Raw genomic sequence first — 19,489 nt, 5'->3', positions numbered from 1 at the left:
CAAGCCACAACAATGAGAAGTCAGAGCTTCTAGAGAGTAGCTCCCGATATATGCAGCTAGAGAAAGCCCAGGTGCAGCAACAGAAACCCAGCACAGCCAATCAATAAATAAACATGCAATACAGTATTAGCTATGTTCCCCAGGTTGTACATTAGATCCCAGAGTTTATTTATTTTGTAAATGGAACTCTGTACCCTTGACCAAAATCTCCCCATTTCTCACCCAGTCCCTGGCAACCACCATTCTTTTACTTTTTCATTTAATTAATTAATTATAGGTGGTGGTTCAGTCTCTAAATTGTTCCAATTCTCGTGACCCCATGGACTGTAGCCCGCCAGGCTCCTCTGTTTCTAGGATTTTCCAGGCAAGAATCCTGGAGTGGGTTGCTATTTCCTTCACCAGGGGATCTTCCTGACCCAGGGATCAAACCTGGGTCTTCTGCACTGCAGGCAGTTTCTTTACTGATTGAGCTACCAGGGAAGCCCCCATTAATTATTAATTGAGAGATAATTGATATACAACATTACATTAGTTTCTGATGTACACAGACATTCAGTATTTGTATATATTGTGAAATGATCACCATCGTAATTCTAGTTTAACCTCCAACACTACACAGTGACAGTTTTTTGTGGTGTTGTTAACAGAATGTTTAGGATCTACTTTCAGGGGTCTTTCCTGGTGGTCCAGTGGTTAAGACTCTGCTTCCACCGCAGGGGGACTAGGTTCAATTCCTGGTCAGGGAACTAAGATCATGCACGCTGAGTTGCATGGCAGATTAACAAAAAAAAAAAAAAGAAATCTCTTTTTGGGACTTCCCTGGTGGTTCAGTAGCTAGGACTCCATGCTGCCAATTATGGGGGGGGGGGGGGGCAGGGGAGGGGGTTTCAATCCCTGGTCAGGGAACTAGATCCCATATGCTGTATCTAAAGATCCCACATGCCCCAGTTTAAATAAATACATAATTTTAAAATAATCTACTCTCTTAGCAACCTTCATATGTATAGTACAGTATTATTAACCATGATTACCAGGCACCTACTACATTCTATCCCTCTCTGTTTCGTGATTTTTCCATTTTTTTTAGCTTCCCCATATAAGCGATCATACTACAGTTTGTCTGACTTAATTTCACTCAGATAATGTCTACAAGGTCCATCCATGTTTGTCAGAAATGGCAGGATTTCCGTCTTTCTTACAGCTGAACAATGTTCTGCTACTTATCTATGTCACTTTCCCTTTCCCTTTCTTTTTTTTTTTGGCTGCATCACCGTGTGTGAAACTTCCTTGACTAGGGATTGAACCCTTGCTCCCTGCAGTGGAAGCGCAGAGTTGTAACCACTGGACCACAAGGGATGTTCCTATGTTTCTTTATCCACTCATCTGCTGAGACAGATTTGTTTCTGCGCCTTGGCTATGGTGAATAATGCTGCCATGGACACAGGGGTGTAGGTATCTCTTGAGACGCTGATTTTGTTTCCTTTAGATATATACCAAGAAGTGGGATGGGGCTGGATCCTGTATAACAATTTCATTTTTAAGTTTTTGAGGAGCCTCCAAGCTGTTCTCCATGGTGGCTGCACTAATTTACATTCCCACCAACAGCGCACAAGTGTTTGATTAGGGGAGTGACCTGATTTGATTTGGTTTTCAAAGATCTCAGGCTTCCCGGGGGCTCAGTGGTAAAGAATCCGCCTGCCAGTGCAGGGGACACAGGTGTGACCCCTGGTCTGGGAAGATCCCACACGCTGCAGTGCTACTCAGCCTGTGGGCACCACAACTATCGAGCCCCTGTTCTAGAGCCCAGCAACCACAATAAGAGAAGCCACTTCGATGAGAGGCCCATGCACAGCAACTGGAAAGTAGCCCTTGCAGGACTGAAGACCCAGGACAGCTGTAAATACATAAATATGGCTCTACTGAGACCAGTAAGTGAAAGGGTGATGGGAAACTTTCTAACAGGGGCATCAAGACCTGGACACATTACATGGGACAGTTTATTATTGATGCTGGCAAGGGACCCAGCACTCCCTAGCAAGGAGCTCTTGCCAGAATAAGCCCGCATCTGGTCTAACTCCCAGTTTACAGGGAATTCCTGGCAATGGAAAGACATCTTCTTGAGTAGACATCTTCACCCCCAAGAAGCCATCAGCCAAATGAGGGATGTGATCCAGTTTCTTCAAGAAATTAGTGGCATTACCAGAGGAGAAAAGGGGGAGGGATAAATTAACAATCCGGGATTAAAATATATACCTGGCTATATATAAAATAGATAACAAGGATCTACCATATAGCACAGGGAACTATACTCAATACATTATAATAACCTATAATAGAAGGGAATATAAAAAAGAATTATATAATTATGTAGATGTATACTTGAATCACTGCATTGTACATCTGAAATTAATACAACATTGTAAATCAACTATATTTCAATAAGAATTTTAAAAAATAAGTAGGATTCAAAAGATTGGGGAATGATTACAGCTTAGAAGATTTCCCTGCTGGAGCAGAGGTAAAGAATCCACCTGCCAATGCAGGAGACGTGGGTTCGATCCCTGGGTTGGGAAGATCCCCTGGAGAAGGAAATGGTAACCCACTCCAGTGTTCTTGCCTGGGAAATCCCATGGACAGAGGAGCCTGGTGGACTACTGTCCACGGGGTTGCAGAGTTAGACATGACTGAGTGACTGAGTACAGCATCCCAGTGAAGGCACTGCGTGGTGAGCCTTTGAGTGCTGATTTGAGTAAATATGACCACAAAGTACATTTCTGGAAACTTCGGGGAAAGATGAACACTAACTGCGAAAGAGCTAACTGTGATAGGTGTGAAAATGTGGATGTGGTTGTGACTTTTTAAAAATCATTTTGTTTGTTTTCGGCTGTGCTGGGTCTTTGTTGCTGCGCAGCCCTTTCTCTAGTTTCAGTGAGCAGAGGCTACACTCTCGAGTTGCAGGCCGCGGGCTTCTGATGGCAGCGGCCTCTCCCGTTGTGGAGCACAGGCTCTGGGGCACTCAGGTCCAGGAGTTGTGGCTCCCGAGCTCTAGAGCACAGGCTCAGCAGTTGTGGGGCACGGCTCAGCTCCTCTGTGGCATGTGGGATCCTCCTGGATCAGGGATCCAACCCGTGCTTCTTACTTTGGCAGGCGGATTCTTTACCACTGAGCCGCCAGGGAAACCCCAGAGTTGTAACTTCTAAAAAGTGGCTTTTAGGGAATTCCCTGACAGTCGAGTTGTTAGGACTCCAAGCTTTCAGTGCTGAGGGCATGGGTTCAGCTGGGGAACTAAGATCCCGAGAGACACATGGCAAAAAAAAAAAGAATAGATTTTAAAGGCGGAGTTGTTTTAATAAGTTAGGAGCCTTTGCTGGGGATAATGAAAGTTTTGTGTATAGACAGTGTGATGGTTATACATTGTGAAGGTATTTAATACACTTACAAGTGGTGAAAATGATAAATGGATATATTTTACCCACTCCCCCCCAAAAAAACTGAAGACCACACTAATTGTAAATACTTTTACTTTGGGGTCCGATAATTATTGTTAAGCCATTCTGAGTTTATGTTCTTCTTTGCTTGCTACTGCAATCATTCATTCTAATATGTCAACTTTCATATTAATGCAGTACAAGGTCCATCCTTCCATAAATAAATGACTTTGCTGGTATTTCTGGTTCCAAATTTTCCTGAATGTGAACTAGCAAAGGAAAGTTAGTTGTTGCCTTAATTAATTAATTAGGTGGCACCTTACAGCATGTGGGAACTTAGTCCCCTGAGTAGAGACCGAACCCAGGCCCCTTGCATTGGGAGCACGGAGTCTTAGTCACTAGACCACCAAGGACATCCCCACTGCCTTAAATAAAAAGAGCAAACCTCAAACCTCATTCATTCCTTTTCGTATCCTCCTGACATAAAAAGCAAGTATTCAGTCGATAAGTCGTGTCCAACTGTTGGGACTCCATGGACTGTGGCCCACCAGGCTCTTCTGTCCAGGACATAAAAAGTAGCAATAATAATAAATCCAAGAACGTAACATATATTCTGGTGCCTGTGAAGTTCCAGAATTTTTCACATCCCTTCTCTTAAATTAAGTAAATATTTTATTGTTTTCTTTTTTAATTATTTCTTTGGCCATGCCATGTGCCGTGTGAGATCTTAGCTCCCTGGCCAGGGATCAAACTGATGCCCCCTACTCTGGGAGCATGTTAAATTGCGTGTCTTTTAGATGCTCAACCCTCAGTGAAGGCATCATTAACTAGAAAGTGGCAAAGTTAAGATGTGACCCAGTCTCGTCTTTCTATTTTGTATCATATCACTGTTCTGTGCTACCTTTGTAGAACTTAAGCCAAAAGATAGTGATGACATCATGGAAAATTAAAACAAACAAACAAACAAACACCTTTAGCCAACAATCTGTGCACTGCTGAAGCTTTCAGAGGCCTATATCTGCAATCTTTTGTTTGTTTTGGCTGTGCCGAATGGCATGTGGAATCTTAGTATCCTAACCAGGGACTGAACCTGTTCCCTCCACCTCACCCTCAGCAGTGGAAAGGTGGAGTCCTAACCACTGGACTGCCAGGGAAGTCTTTGAAATTTGTTTTAAAATGCCTTAACAAAAAATAAAGAGTTGGATGGGCAGGTGGATAGAAATGTACTGATGAAGCAGGCAACCAAGGTGGGAGAATGTAGGTGGTGTCCCATGGATGTTCCCGAATAATCCCTTCAACTTTGCTGCATTTTTGAAAATTGTCATAACAAAATGTTGCAGGAGAAGGGGGACTTCCCTGGTGGGCCCAGTGGTTAAGAATTTGACTTGCAATACAGGGCACTCGGGTTCGATCCCTGGTCAGGGAAATAAGATCCTATATGCCACGGGGCAACTAAGCCTGCAACGGGGCAACTAGGCTCAACTACTGAGCCTGTGAGCCACAACTACAGAGAAGCCCGAATGCTGCAATGAAGATCTGGAGTGCCGGAATTAAGGCCCAACACAGCCATAAATATATAAATAAACGAATAGTTTAAAAGAAAAAAAATCGTCAGGTCCAACATATTGGCTTTACAAAAGAAAATAAGAAAGGGAAAAAAAATGTTGGCGGGGGGAATGTCTTTTCCTATTAGGAATGTGTATTCAATTATTTTCTGAGATTGGCTTTAAAATCATCGTAAGAGAACGACTGATGAAATAAAATCAGCAGAAAGCTGATGGCTTATCGAATGAGGCTGGGTCATGGGCCCACTGTCCTATTCTCTCTACTACCGTATATTTGAAAACTTGCTTACTAGATAGTTGACAAATAAAAAGATGCTTCTGGCTCCCTTGTGAAGAGAAGGGAGGGAAAGCGTGGCAGGAGAGGCCAGAGTGAAGGGTAGGGTTTGTGTTTCAGCATCTGCTTTCAGTTTGGGAGGGTGCCCAGGGTGCTGGGCGGTCACCTTCAGGCTGTCCCAAACTGAGGTCCCCCCACCGCCCCAAGCCCCCACCCCCCAGCCTCACCAGAAGTGAGGCCTAGGACAGCTCCCCTCCCCGCCCCCACATCTGCTACTGATGTCAACAGCCAGGGTAGGCGGGGGCCATGTTTTTCAGTTCCCGCCTAGCCTCGAGGGAGGGGTGGACCCCCGTCCCCACCCCTTACTCACAATGATGGACACTGTCACACTCAGAGTAGGCCCAGCCTCGGGGCCAGAAACAAACTTTTATTGCAAAACAGGGACCTTCCAAGTGGCAAGGACGTCAGAACTGGCCTCTTCCCTGACACAGTGAACTGGAATCTGGCTCCTTCCATGGGGTCTAGCTGGGGCTGTGACACAGTCAGGGCGGTGGGTCAGTGTATGTGCTGGTGGGGGCGAGGGGCGAGCCTGAGAGGCTAGGGCTTCCCTGGAGGCTCAGTGGCAAAGAACCTGCCTGCCCATGCAAGAGACATAAGAGACATGGGTTCAATCCCTGATATAAGCTGGTGTGTGTGTGTGTGTGTGTGTGTGTGTGTGTGTGTGCTCGCGCACGCTACCCTGGCCTGGGGGTCCACGTGTGTCCAACTTTACCTGGTTCCCAGGCTTGTGTGCACAATTGCCCACTGGGGTGTGTCTGTATTTGGGGGCATCTGAGGATCAGAGTACCTGCAAAGGGGATGCCCTTGGCTGAAGGTGGCCCTCAAGGCTGTGTTGTGTCTTAGCAGGGAGATATCCAGCAGTCAGGCTGGTGCAACACCCACGTGGGCTGGCTGTGTTCTTCGACAGTTGGGGGCCTGTGGATGGCGACAGTCTTATGCCTGGATTGTGGTAGGGTCACCAAGGGACATACTTCTCTGAGGACATGTGTGTGGTGATGTGACCCAGCCTGGGGTCTCTGCTCCAGGCTCCCAGAGACGGTGGTGCCAGTAAATTTGATGCACTCAGAGGGTGTGCGGGCCATAAACACTGTGGCCATCTCCGTGAACTGTAACGGCAGCAGCTGAAAGCCCATGTGTGGGCTGGGAGTCCAGGGTGGTTGTGCTGTGTGTTGAGCTGGTGGGTTATCTGGGTATGTGGTTGTGATTTCAGATGGGCTGAATTTCTGTCTTTAGAAAGCAGTGTGGCCCAGTTGCCTTATGGTTCTCGTGGGTGTGTCTGGGTGCTGATAACCCTGCGGATGTGGAGGCTGAACATACATGTGTGAATATTCACCTACACAGGTGTGAGTGAGGCTGCCCTAGACGCATGGCTCTGGAGACACAGCCATGTCCATGCCCACCGTCGAGGCTGCCACCCTTCCAAGGCTGTCATCCAGTCCACACAGCAGGTGGGGGTGGGATGCAGGTCAGCGGGGCCGGAATCGCAGCTGGAAGGCTCGGGGGATGTTGAAAAGGCCACTGATGGCCGGCTGGAGGCTCAGGGCGCCCGGCGGGCATGGGCCCTCCAGCGAGAAGGCCTGCAGGATCGCGGTGAACAGGAGGAAGAGTTCGGTCCGAGCCAGGCCCTCCCCGAGGCAGACGCGCTTACCTGGAGGGAAGAGAGAGGTGGCACTGGGCCAGCCGCCCTCCCCGCCAGGCACAGGGGGACCGGTGAGTGGGCAGGGGTGGCCCCAGAAGATACCTAAGGAGAAGGGAAGGAACGCCTTGTGCTTCTTGAACTTCCCGTCCGCATCCAGGAATCGGCCTGGGTTGAACTCCTCAGGTTCTTTGAAGACTGCGGGGTCATGCAGGATGGAGCCGAGAAGGGGGAAGACCTCTGTGCCCTGTGGTGGTGGTAGTCACTCAGCCATGTCCGACTCTTTGCGAACCCATAGACTGTAGCCCGCCAGGCTCTGCCATCCATGGCATTCTCCAGGCAAGAATACTGGAGTGGGTTGCCGTTTCCTACTCCAAGGGAATCTTCCTGACCCAGGGATCAAACCCAGGATCGAATCTTCCTGACCCAGGGATTTCCCGCACTGCAGGCCGATTCTTTACCATCTGAGCCACCAGGGAAGGTCATAACAAAGCTATAAATATCCAGACTCCCCTGGTGGCCCAGTGGCTAAGAATCTGCCTTCCAACGCAGGGAACACTTGGGGAATGAAGATCCTGCATGCCGAGGGGCAACTAGAGAAGTCTATACGCGGTAACGAAGACCCAGCACAGCGCCCCCCCAACCCCGCCCTCCCTCCAAAATTCTGGCCCCTAAGCTCTTGGAAAACAGTGGGGACATAAAAAAATATAAAAAACACCCCAAACTACAAATATCCCTCACCCCCAAGGTTTTCAGTTCCTGAGGGCAGAGCACAGCAGTCTGGATTCTAGGGAAACTGACTCACAAAACATAGCGGCATCATGTTTACTGAGTACTTTTACGGATCAGGCATCTTATTAAGTATTACATATATTACCTCATATATACTACATACACATATTATACTTACTCACAAAGATACACAAACTCACTAAATCTTTTTAACAAGTCTGCAGGTATGTATGAGTGCTCAGGCGTATCTGACTCTTTGCGACCCCATGGACTATAGCCAGCCAGGCTCCTCTGTCCATGGGATTTTCCCAGCAAGAGTACTGGAGTGGGTTGCCATTTCCTTCTTCATTTAACAAGTCCAGGGAACAGTTACTAATATGATCCCTATTTTAAAGATGGGGGACTTCCCTGGCAGTCCAATGGCTAGGACTCTGTGCTTCAACTGCAGGGGACATGGGTTCCATCCTTGGTCAAGGAACTATTAATAGTTGCAAGTTGCATAACCAAAAAAAAAAGATGGGAAAACAAAGGCTCAGAGATCTTCAGCAACTTGCTTGAGGCAACATCTGGACATGGCTAGGCAGAGCTTATTATTTTTACATTTGTTATTATACCTTGAGGGTATGCTGTGATTAAGCTGTGGCTATCCTAAGCCACTTAGCTCAGAGTCCAGCTTTCTGCCACCATGGTCTTCTGAAGGTGAAGGGTGGGTGGGTGAGGGCTGTCCATGAAGGCATCCCCCTGCTCGGGTTTGGGGAGAGGGGCAGCCCCTTCAGCTGAGATCATAGTCTCCATGTTCCCAAGACTATGGTGGAGGGTGAACGAAGGTCGGGAATCTGAGGAGGGAGTGAGGGACCTCCTTTACTGAAGACACTGGCTACTGGGGCTCTGAATTGGGAAGGCTGAGTGAGCACTGAGGAGAAGGTCATACTGTTGCTGTTCAGAAAAGAGATTAAAAAAAAGAGAAAGACAGATAGCAATGGTTAGAGCATAGGCTCTGGGCTTAAATCCTACCCCTATTGCTCGCAGGCTGGGTGAGCTTGGCAAATCTAACCTCTCAAGGCTCAGTTTCCTCATCTGTAAAGTGGGCATGATAAAGCTATAGTGTTGCTCTGAAGGTTAAATAAGGCAATACGTGCCAAGCATGTAGAATAATATCTGGCACAGAGCAGGCCCTTGATCACTGATGCATGTAATTGCTGTTGCCATTATCGTATGGTTATTGTAGTTGCAATGGTCGTTGCTTTACCAATAGTTGCTGCTGTGGGGTACCTAGGAGCCCCACTTCCTGCACAGCTCATTTGGTGTTTTGGGGTTTTTCTTTTTGGCCACGCCACATGGCATGTGGGACCTTACTTCCCCGACCAGGGATTGAGCCTGTGCCCCCTGCATTGGAAGTTTGGAGGTCTTAACCACTGAACCCCTGGGGAAGTCTCTCGTTTGGTGTTCCACAAGCCTCATTTCACAGATTCCTTACAATTTCAAATTGATAATATTATTGTTTCCGATTTAGTAGAGAAGTGGATGGAGGGTGAAGTGATTAGCTTCAGGTCTCGGATCTGGAGAAAACAGCAGGACTGGATTCTAACTGCTTTGAGTTGGATTCTACAACAAACTCAAGGAGCTGCTTGCCAGAAAGGCACTTGCGGTTTCCAGGGAGATGTCGCCCCCTGGTGGTGCTAGCTGTGAGTTGCTCTCGAATGAAGGGGCAGGAACTGAGTGCGTAGGTGTGGAGGGAAGGAGAGCCTGATACCCTTTGCAGAGAGGAGGGGAATGGGGAGAGTGGAGGGGAGAGGCCTCCATTGGCCCTCAATTCTCAACTTGCTTCCCTGCCTGTCACCTTATCTGATTGTCTCAGCCACAACTGGAAGGAGGCAGAATAGCGGGGCAGAGGAGCCTGGTGGGCTGCAGTTTGTGGGGTCGCAAAGAGTCAGACTCCACTTAGCAGCTCAACAACAAAGAATTAGGATCCATTGGACACACGGGCAAACAGGCTCAGAGACAGCGTCAAAATGCAAGAGAAAATGTACACAGAAGGAAACAGAGGTGCAGAGACAAGGACAGAAAGAGAGGGAGATGTCATCCAGAGAGGAGAGAGAGAGAACAGGAAGACGAAGACACAGAAAACAGACCAAGATCCAGAAACAAAGACAGCAAGGGACTCGGAGCCAAGGCTCAGGGGAGAGAGAGCCACTGGATCTGGCTGACTGGAAAACCTACCTGAGGCAGGGTGTACCCCCGGAAGCGGGTGGTCTTGGTGAGGGTGCGGGGTATTCCCATGGGTACCAGTGCCAGCAGCCGCTGCGCCTCGTGCAAAACTGCATCCGTGTAGGGGAGGCGGGCTCGGTCCCCCAGGCTTGGCCCCTGGCCAGCCCCCAGCTCTCGCATCAGCTCCTCCTGCATGCGCTCTGCACGCAAGAAGAGGAGAATTGGAGGTCAAAGGCTGGGCAGGGTCCTTTGATCTCCCCTTGGACATCTCATCTTCTTCTTAAAACATTTATTTATTTATTTAGCTGTGCTGCCCAAATCGTAGTTTCCTGACCAGGGATTGAACCCAAGCCCCTGGCAGTGAAAGCGTGACATCCTAACCACTGGACCACCAGGGAACTCCCATCTTCTTGATCAGCTATGGTTAGGGGTGAGGCTGGCGGGCAGGAAGGGAGAGTCCTCTGGCCTTCCACAGCCCGGACATCCTGTGTGCTGGGCATCACGTCTCTCTTCTTCCAATTCCCGCAACAATCCTGTGGTGGCGGGGGCAGGGGGGGGGGGTAGCCATTATGTAGCCCCATTTCCCAGATAAGGACACTGAGGCCTGGTGAGCTGAAATTGCAGCTGACTCCATTCCACCAAGGCCACCAGGTCCCAGCTTCCCTGTCATCCCATCCCACTGGCTCGATGGCATTTGATGGAGTGGCCTGCCCCTGAAATGCTGCAGTGCCTTGGGGCACATTCCCAGCCTTCCCTCACCAACACAGCTTCAGGTCTTGCCTGTGCTCTGATAACCCCAGTTTGTTTTTTATCTTCAGTTCTGACCCGGGTTGGATGCCTCTCCCTGGTGGTCCCAGGCTCCTCACACTCAAACTGTCTCCAAATGGGGCTTCCCCAGTGGCTCGGTGGCAAAGAACCCGCCTGCCAATGTAGGAGGCTCAAGTTCGACCCCTGTGTTGGGAAGATCCCCTGGAAGAAGAAATGGCAACCTGTTCCAGTATTCTTGCCTGGAAAATTCCATGGACAGAGGAGCCTGGCGGGCTACAGCCTGCAAAGAGTTGGGCACGACTGAGCAATTGAGCATGAACGCACGGCCTCAGTGTCTCCCCTGAAATAGCTCCTCATCCCTCTGCCCCCATCTCAGGTGGCCTCACGGCTCGCCCATCACCTGGCCAGAGCCCTGGGCCTGTCCCTGGACGCCTCTCTCCCTTGTCATCCTCTACCACCTGCCTACCAGGCCCCCTCTTCCCTCCTCACAGCCTGGCGCAGCCCTGTTCTCTCCCACCCAGGTCCCTGCCCTGGCTCCACCCTGACCTCCTGGCATCCTCTTTCACACTCTACAACCTACTTCTTCATGACAGACCAAAACATTTTTCTAAAATGCTAATTTGACCTTGCCCTGCCCTGCTCAACAGCCCTCCATGGCTCCCCACTGCTCAGGGTGAGGCGTACAATGTACCACCGAGGCAGCAAGGCCGGAGACATCTCCTGCCTCCTTTCTCATTTCACTGTGCCTCAAGCTGCAGCCAGCAGTCCCCAAACTTCCCGCTCCTCAGACACCCTGGATGTCCGGGCCCGTTCTCATCTCCATGCTCTGGCTCAGACTGCCCACTCTCCTGAACATTCTTCTTCTCGAGCCCTCCCTCCTGTTCCCGGGGCCCGGCTGGTGGAGAAGGCTCCTACCTTGGACCTGAGGGTATTTCAGCAGGAGCAGCAGGGTGTAGCGGATCGTGGTGCTGACGGTCACCGTCCCGGCGAACAGCAGATACACGACCGTCATCAGCAGGTTCTTGGCTGTGAATTCTGTGTTTGGGTCTTGCTTCTCCTGGGAGAAACCAAGCAGAGGGACTCAGACAACGCAGGCTGCGGGCATTAGGGATCCAGCACAGCCACGTTTAGGGTATAGAGCAGCAAGTGAAAAGCTTTGTCAGGGAGTTTAAATAAAACGTATGGGCAAGTCGGGTCTTGACATTACTTCTGTTGGCTTGAAATGGTTTAAAAATGAAAGAGTGGCTACGATTAAAAAAACGCAAACAGAAAATGACAAGTGCTGATGAGGATGTGGAGAAACCGGAACCCCTATCACCAAGGGGACACATGAAAGGGTGCAGCAGGGACTTCCCTGGTGGCCCAGTGGTTAAGAATCCGACTGCCAACTCAGTTAACATGGGTTTGATCCCCGGTCCGGGAAGATCCCACATGCTGCAGGGCAACGAAGTCTGTGCGCCACAACCACTGAGCCCACACTCCTAAAGCCCGTGCTTCACAACAAGAGAAGCCACCGCAGTGAGAAGCCCGTGTTCCACAAAGAAAAGTAGCCCCTGCTCACCGCAACTAGAGAAAGCTCAAGCGCAGCAATGAAGGCCCAGTGCAGCCACACACAAAAAGGGCAGGGTGCAGCTATTATGGTAAATGGTCTAGACTGCTGTACCTCCAAAGCTACAAACAGGATTACCATGTGATCCAGCAATTCCACTTCTGGGGATTTATTCAAAAGAGTAGAAAGCAAGAAAAATAATAGACAGCAGGATGTTCATGTTCATTGCAGCATTATTCACACACTAGCCAAAAGGTGGAAGTAATCCAAGTGTCCACTGATGGATGAATGGATAAAGAAAATGTGCTATATTTATACAATTCAGCCTTAATAAGGAGGGAAATCTTGTCACGAGGTAGAGCGATAATGAATCCTGAGGACATTATGCTAAATGAGATAAGCCACAAAAGGACAAATACTGGTGGCTCAGATGGTAAAGCATCTGCCTGCAATGTAGGAGACCTGGGTCCGATCCCTGGGTCAGGAAGCTCCCCTGGGGAAGGGAATGGCTACCCACTCCAGTATTTTTGTCTGGAGAACTGGATGGACAGAGGAGCCCTGCAGGCTATAGTCCATGGGGTCACAGAGATCCAGACCCAACTTAGCTACTAACACACACACATGAGGTGCCTAGAGTAGTCAAATTCATAGAGACATAATGTAGAAGGGGGTGGCTGGGGGCTGGAGGTGGGAAGAAGGGGGAGCTGTCTTTTAACGAGTACAGAATTTCAGTTTTGCTGGTTGAAAAGAGTTTTGGCGATGGGTGGTGATGATGTAATTAATATCTAATACTACTAAATTGTATATTTCATTTTTTTTTTTTGACCATGCCACAGTTTGTGGGCTCCTAGTTCCCTGACCAGGAATCGAACTCAGTCCCTTGGCAGCAAAAGCGTGGAGTCCCAACAACTGGACCACCAGCGAACTTCCAAATTTTTTACATTTTAATTTTTTATGGAAGTCTGGTTGATTTATGATGTTTCCAAGATACAGCAGAGTTATACAGATTGTATACAGAATGTATAGAGATTCAGTTATATACACATAACTGAATTATACTACATATATTCTTTTTCAAACTCTTCCATTATAGGTTATTACAAGACATTAAATATACTTCCCTGTACTATACAGTAGGTCCTTGTTTATCTATTTTATATACAGTAATATCTGTTCATCTCAAATATAATTAAATCTTTTTAATTCAAAAAATGAAAGGAAATGGGAACTCCCTGGCAGTTCAGTGGTTAGGGCTCCATACTTTCACTGCTGAGGGCCTGGGTTCAATTCCCAGTCGGAGAACTAAGATCCCACAAACCGAGTGGCATGGCCAAAAAATAAAAAAGTAGGGCCACAGAGTTAAGAAAAAAATTCCTCCCTCTCCATGAACAGGGTGGCTGCACGTATTCAAAGACTGTGGCCCTGAATATCTCCCTTAATTGCAAAGTGTGTACAATTAAAAACTAGTTATTTCCACAGGGGTCATCATAATGTGAATTTTCCCATATGCTGGTTGTTCTCACTTAATTAATAAAAAGGACTTTCTTAGTGTAATTTGCAATTGCAAGGTTTCATAAGTAAACCATTGTAATTAATAGGAACTGTGCTGTGTGGGCGGGGGGAAGTGACAGTGAGGGTTGACTGCAGCGGGTCAAGGGGCTTGAGGCCTGGGCAGGGGGCTGAGGTTGGAGGGAGGACAAGATGCAAGGGGCTCAGCCCTGCATTCACAGAGGGACGTGCAGAGAGAAAGAGGGAGGCCGACAGAGCATCCCAGCTACACCACCCGGGTGGGGGCCGGCCAGGAGGCCCCCAACCCCAACCTTACCCACCTTTGCCATCTTCAGCAGGAAGGCGTCCACGAGGTCGCGCGCAGGGCCTGCGGCGCCCAGGCTGCCCGCGTGCTGCCCCACCTGCTGGGTGGCAAAGGCGGCCACGGTGCCCAAGTGGCCGAGGAGCTGCGTGTGGGGGCCTGGGAGGCACTGTAGGAACCGGGAGAACATCTCGTAGGTCTGCGGGGAGAACGACAGCTGTTTTCCCGGGGGCCCTGCACCAGGGCAGAGGGGCAGGTGCACAGGGCGCTCTGGGGTTACCTGGAAGACCTTTGGGGAAGGTGGCCGGAGAGGGGTCCCAGCCACTCACCTGGCCCCACGGGGAGCTGACCCCCACAGCAATGCCGCCAGCCGCCCGGACCATGGCCTGGAACTCCTCATTGTCGTAGGGGAGGCGGAGGTCGAAGACGAGAGAGCAGATGATGTTGCAGGTGGCCTGGGCCAGCAGCAGGGAGGGGTCAAACGGCTGTCCTGGGGAGGAGGCACAGTGGGGAGGCCGTGATGGAGACAGGCAGAGCGGAACTGGCTTGGGCAGAGCTGGTCCACAGATGGAAGAGGGGCCCAACACCACCAGAAATAGGCACAGAGGGAGACAGAGACAGCCGACTGAGACAGAGAGAGATAGGGAGGCAGAGTCAGCGAAAGAGAGATGCTGAGAGTCAGACTGGGGAAGACAGTCAGACATGGGGACTTCCCTGGGGGGCCAGGGGCTAAGAGTCTGCACTCTCACTGCAGGGGGCGAGGGTTCAACCCCTAATCAGAGAACTAGATCCCACGTGCCACTTGTTGGCTTGGCCAGGGGGAAAAAGAGAGAGAGAGTTAGAGAGAGAGACTTACAGGAGAGAATAACAGAAAAATAGAGAAAGGTGGCCCAGTGGTAAAGAATCCACCTTCCAGGGCGGGAGATGAAGGAGATGTGGGTTTGATCCCTGGGTCCGGAGATCTATTAGAGGAGGCTATGGCAACCTGCTCCAGTATTCTTGCCTGGAGGATCCCATGGACGGAGGAGTCTGGCGGGCTACAGTCCATGGGGTCACAAAGAGTCTGACATGACTGAGCAACTGAGCACACACAGAGAAAAAGAAGAGGCAGAAAGAGTGACGTGACAGCTCTCAGGGAGACAGCAGGGTGGACGGAGGCGGAGGAAGACAGAGGTGGAGTAAACAGAGCCCCCAGCCTGGCCCCGAAGTTCGTGCCATAGGTCCAGCAGCCCTGCTGACCTTTGGTCCCCTGGAGAGCCTCCACCAGATATCGGGCCTCCGCCTGGATCAGCTCCTCGCCTTCTCGCTTCCCCATGCCCAGGTCCCGCAGGGCCAGTGTGGTGAACTTCCTCAGCTGCCTCCATCGCTCCCCGTTGGAGAAGAACACCCCTGCAGAGACAGCTAGGCTCGAGGGACCGGCCCTCCCCATGATCCCCAGGACTCCTCCCTTCCTCCCAGGGAGGTGCCCTGTCCTGGGTCCATATGAGCCTAGTCCAGGGAGGAGGACTCAGGAGGTGCTCCATCAGTGCCAAACCTTGTGTCAGAGGCTGACCTCCTGGGGAGTCATTAACGGGGATTATCCAGACTCGTGTCTGGATAATTCGCCGAGGTGAATGAAGATGTCTTCCTTTCTTCTCTCTATCCACCTTTCTATTCCTCTATTCACCCACCCATCCATTTATCCTTCCTTCCTCTTCCTCTTTCTCCCTCCCTCCCACCCTTCTATCCATCTATCTTAACATTTATGCAGGTCTTCTCAGCTGGCCCTAGCGGTAAAGAACCTGTCTGCCAATCCAGGACATAAAAGAGAGGCGGGTTGGGGTTGGGAATATCCCCTGGAGAAGGAAATGGCAATCCACTCCAGTATTCTTTTCTGGAGAATCCCATGGACAGAGGACAGAGGACAGAGGAGCCTGGTGGGCTACAGTCTATAGGGTTCCAAAGAGTCGGACATGACTGAAGCGACTTAGCACGCATGCGCGGGCGTTGGGTCCAGGGAGGCAGGAGGGAGGAATTGCAATGTTTTCCTCTTTATCCAAGAGACTTGCTCTGGACACACCCTTCCCTGCTCTGAGCTGTTTCCACTTGTAGAATGCCAGCCCACAGTGGCCTCCTGGACGCCTCCTTCTGGATGTCCCCTGCCCACCCATCCCTCCACTGGGCCCCACACTGGCCTCAGCATCTCTCCTTGGCTCAGCCACCGAGCATCCCATTCCCTGCCCAGAGTCCTGCATTCCTCTCCCAACCACCTCCCCTCCCCACTCCACGGCCCCAGCCCTGGTCCAGGCCAAGCCCCTCTCTGGACTCCCACACAGGAACCAGAGGACCTTTCTAACTCTGACTCTGTTCTTTTCCAGGAAAACCCAAAGTCTGGCTTGACTCAGGCTTTGCATGATCAGGCTCCGCAGACGTCTCCAGCTTTGTTCCGCATGCACTCCCACTGGCCTTTTCTCACTTCCTCAAAGGTGTCAGCATGTCCCCTCTGCCTCTGCCCCTGCTGTTCCCTCTGTCTGGACCACTCACCTCTTCCTCCTCACTGAACTAACTCCACTCAGCCTGGAGGTCTCAGCTTAAATGTCACCCTCTCTAGGAAGCCTTCCCTGACTCCTTCTATTCTCCCCTCAACTCCCTCTGCTCCAGTAAAGGTCCCCTCTGTCCTGCTTTCAGGACAGTGCATGCATGATCAGTCATGTTTGACTCTTTGCAACCCCATGGAGTGTAGCCCTTCAGGCTCTTCTGTCCAGGAAATTATTTTCCAGGCAAGAATACTGGGTTGCCATTTCCTCCGCCAAGAGATCTTCCCAACCCAGGAATCGAACCCGAGTCTCTGGCGGCTCCTGTATTGGCAGGGGGGTTCTTTACCACTAGCGCCACCTGGCTGTGGAAGTCTAGTCTCTCCCTCCATCTCACACAGCTCATCACTTCCACAGTAAAACATGTCATTACATTTGCTACTGCTGCGTTCCCAGTACCCAGCCAGGTGTAATGAAAAGCTGTCAGTCGATGAACGCATGCTTACCTCACCTCCGTGCTTTTGTAGGTGCTGGGCTCTCTGCCTGCAGCACTGTTCCCCTAATCCTATGAGTCTCAGCTCAGAGTCTCCCGTCTTTCGGGAAGACCTCCTGGACAGGCTGGGGCAGGCGCCTCCTCCGATTCCATCAGTCCCAGGGCTTCCCGCAGGCCAGCCCTGACCTCTCTGGCCTGTCACTATCAGGCGACAGGTCTGTCTGCTCCTGACCTGTGCGCTCCGGGAAAGCTGGGCTGAGGCTGTTTACTCACTGCTGTGTTCCCTGGAGCACCCAGCACTGGCCTCCTGCTTTCAATCTTAACACAGAGACTTGTTTGTACATTTGGAGAGTTTGCCCACTAATTCCCAGTGTCTCAAATGCTCTCCGTTTTCCTCCCAACCCTGTGGCTTCCCCTGGAGCAGTAATAACTACTACAACCAGATAACTAATGAGTGCTGACTTTGAGCAAACTTCAGTACCATTAGGTAATAGGCACTCTTATCATCCCATTTTACAAATGAGGAATCAGAGGCCCAGAGACCCTGAACCACACACAGATGACCACAGGCCAATAAATGGTGGCAGGCTCTGAGTGAAGGGACCCAGCAGCCTCCAGCTCCCCTGGTGACTCACCGTGGCTATCGAAGGTCCTGTCCAGCGTTGCCACCATCCCCCGCCCGCTGAACTCCTCGGCCTGACCTCCCAGGGCCTCCTGCACAGCCTCATGCCCAACCAGGACCACCACGCGCCGCCAGGGTCCCAGGTACACGGTGAACACCGGTCCGTACTTCTTACTCAGCTGGGAGCAGGGAGGAGAAGCGTGAGTGATGTGCGGCAGGCTGCTGCCTCTCAAAGTCTATGTGTCTCCATCGCGACCCCTTGTCTCTGGATGAACCACCTAAGAGGAACCCCTTCTACTTCTGCCTCACCCCAAACGGAAATAGTCCCTTTGGGAGATTCAGTTCTTGTTTTGTACCAGGCTCCCAGCCTCCCGCCCCCAAAAGCTCTCCTTCCCCAAACTCCATCACCCAACACACTCTCTGGTCCCCATCCCCTTACTCTACAGAGCCCTAACTTCTGACGCCAGGAAGACCCAAGACCCACCATTACTTCCACAACTCAGACATATAGCGGCAAAAATGGGCACGGATGATAACAGTGGGCTTCCTTAATCCCCGCACCCCCAAAAAACTAACCACTCCTTTGAGTCACTGCTAAATCCTCAAATTCTGGGAGCAGATATCACCAAGCACCACCACTCTCTCTCTCCAAACAAGACCGATACTGGCCTTGCGGGTATGGAGGACCCCAGAATGGGGAACCTCTGGCCTTTCCTCACTTCCCCCCCACCCTGGAAAGGTTGGGGCCACCCCAGCCTTCTTTCTCTCCCCCCCTTTCTCCTTCCCAGGAGCTTCCGGCTCCCTCCTAGCTGAGTTCCATGTATTCCCCTCCCCTCCCCCCCACCCGTCTCCAGCCCGTATCCCCATCAGTCCTGGCAGACAGATTCCTGGAATCCTCCAGCCTCCAGCTCCCCCGCGTGAGGGGCGGGGGGTGGGGTGGGGTGGAACACCTTCTTTTCACTCTCTGCTCCCTCCTCAGGAGACTCACCTGTGTCTCCCCGCTACCTCTCCCAGTGGGACAAGCCACCACGGTCTCTTCTGCTTGAGGTCTCTTGTCTCAGCTCCGGTTCCCTGCACCCCGCTGCAACCTTCCTAGGATTCTCCCAGTCTCTCTAACCCGGGACCCCTGCCATTCTGGATCCTGCTTCCGACCCCTCCCACCCTCTCCAGGATTCTCTGCCTCTCCTAGCGCCATCCCCACCCTAGCCTCCTTTCTCACCATCACTCCCCAACTATCTCAGCCCGGGACCCTTACTCCCACCCCATCCCGGGGAATCCGTAGCCCCTTCGCCTTCATCCTCTAGGATACTCAAGGGCCTCTCTGCGTGGTCTCCCGGTTAGGGGTCCCCTCGCGTCTCTTGGCTCTGGCACCCCTCTCACCCCCTCTCCTCTAGCCGGGACGTCACGCGGCCGCTCACCCGCAGGAGCCCCAAGTAGAGCGCCCCCGGCCGGAGTTGCAGGAGGTTGCCCAGCAGCGGCAGAGGCGTGGGCCCCGGGGGCAGGTGGCCTCGGGCCCAGGTCGCAGGCAGCACCAGCGTCACCACCAGGAGGAGAAGCAGCAGCAGCAGCGCCCAGGTGCCTGCCGCCTCCATCTCTGCAGGTCTGCGGCTTCTCCGGTTCTCAGAAGCCCCACGCGGCCCGGCCCGTCGGGGGCGGGTGCGGGGCGGCTCCCTCCCTCCCCGCCGGAATCCGCCCGAGGGAGGCGGGGCCGGAGCCTCTCCCGTTGCGCGCGGGTGGGATTCTCTCCCCGCCGCCGGATTTCTTTCTCCCAGACGACTGCCTCCGCCTGGTGTCGGGGACACACTCCTCAACGGTCTTAGGTCCCCCAGGT

At 51.5% G+C, this 19,489-nt stretch overlaps 1 protein-coding gene across 1 annotated transcript; it reads right to left on the bottom strand.

Moving 5' to 3' along the window:
* Positions 1-6,793: 6,793 nt before the first annotated feature.
* On the bottom strand, positions 6,794-19,250 carry LOC128063553 (cytochrome P450 2S1). Its single transcript, XM_052656336.1, has 9 exons — positions 19,077-19,250; positions 17,672-17,837; positions 15,270-15,419; positions 14,360-14,520; positions 14,050-14,229; positions 11,587-11,728; positions 9,916-10,103; positions 7,069-7,210; positions 6,794-6,975 (listed from the first exon to the last, which is right to left on the bottom strand). The coding sequence occupies exons 1-9, from the start codon at positions 19,248-19,250 to the stop codon at positions 6,794-6,796; spliced, it is 1,485 nt and encodes a 494-aa protein (XP_052512296.1).
* Between the last annotated feature and the right edge of the window lie 239 nt (positions 19,251-19,489).

This window comes from Budorcas taxicolor, chromosome 18 (genome assembly GCF_023091745.1).
Source record: "Budorcas taxicolor isolate Tak-1 chromosome 18, Takin1.1, whole genome shotgun sequence".
NCBI lineage: Eukaryota > Metazoa > Chordata > Mammalia > Artiodactyla > Bovidae > Budorcas > Budorcas taxicolor.
The sequence above is the reverse complement of the archived record's forward strand: the minus strand, read 5'-3'. Positions and strand labels throughout refer to the sequence as shown.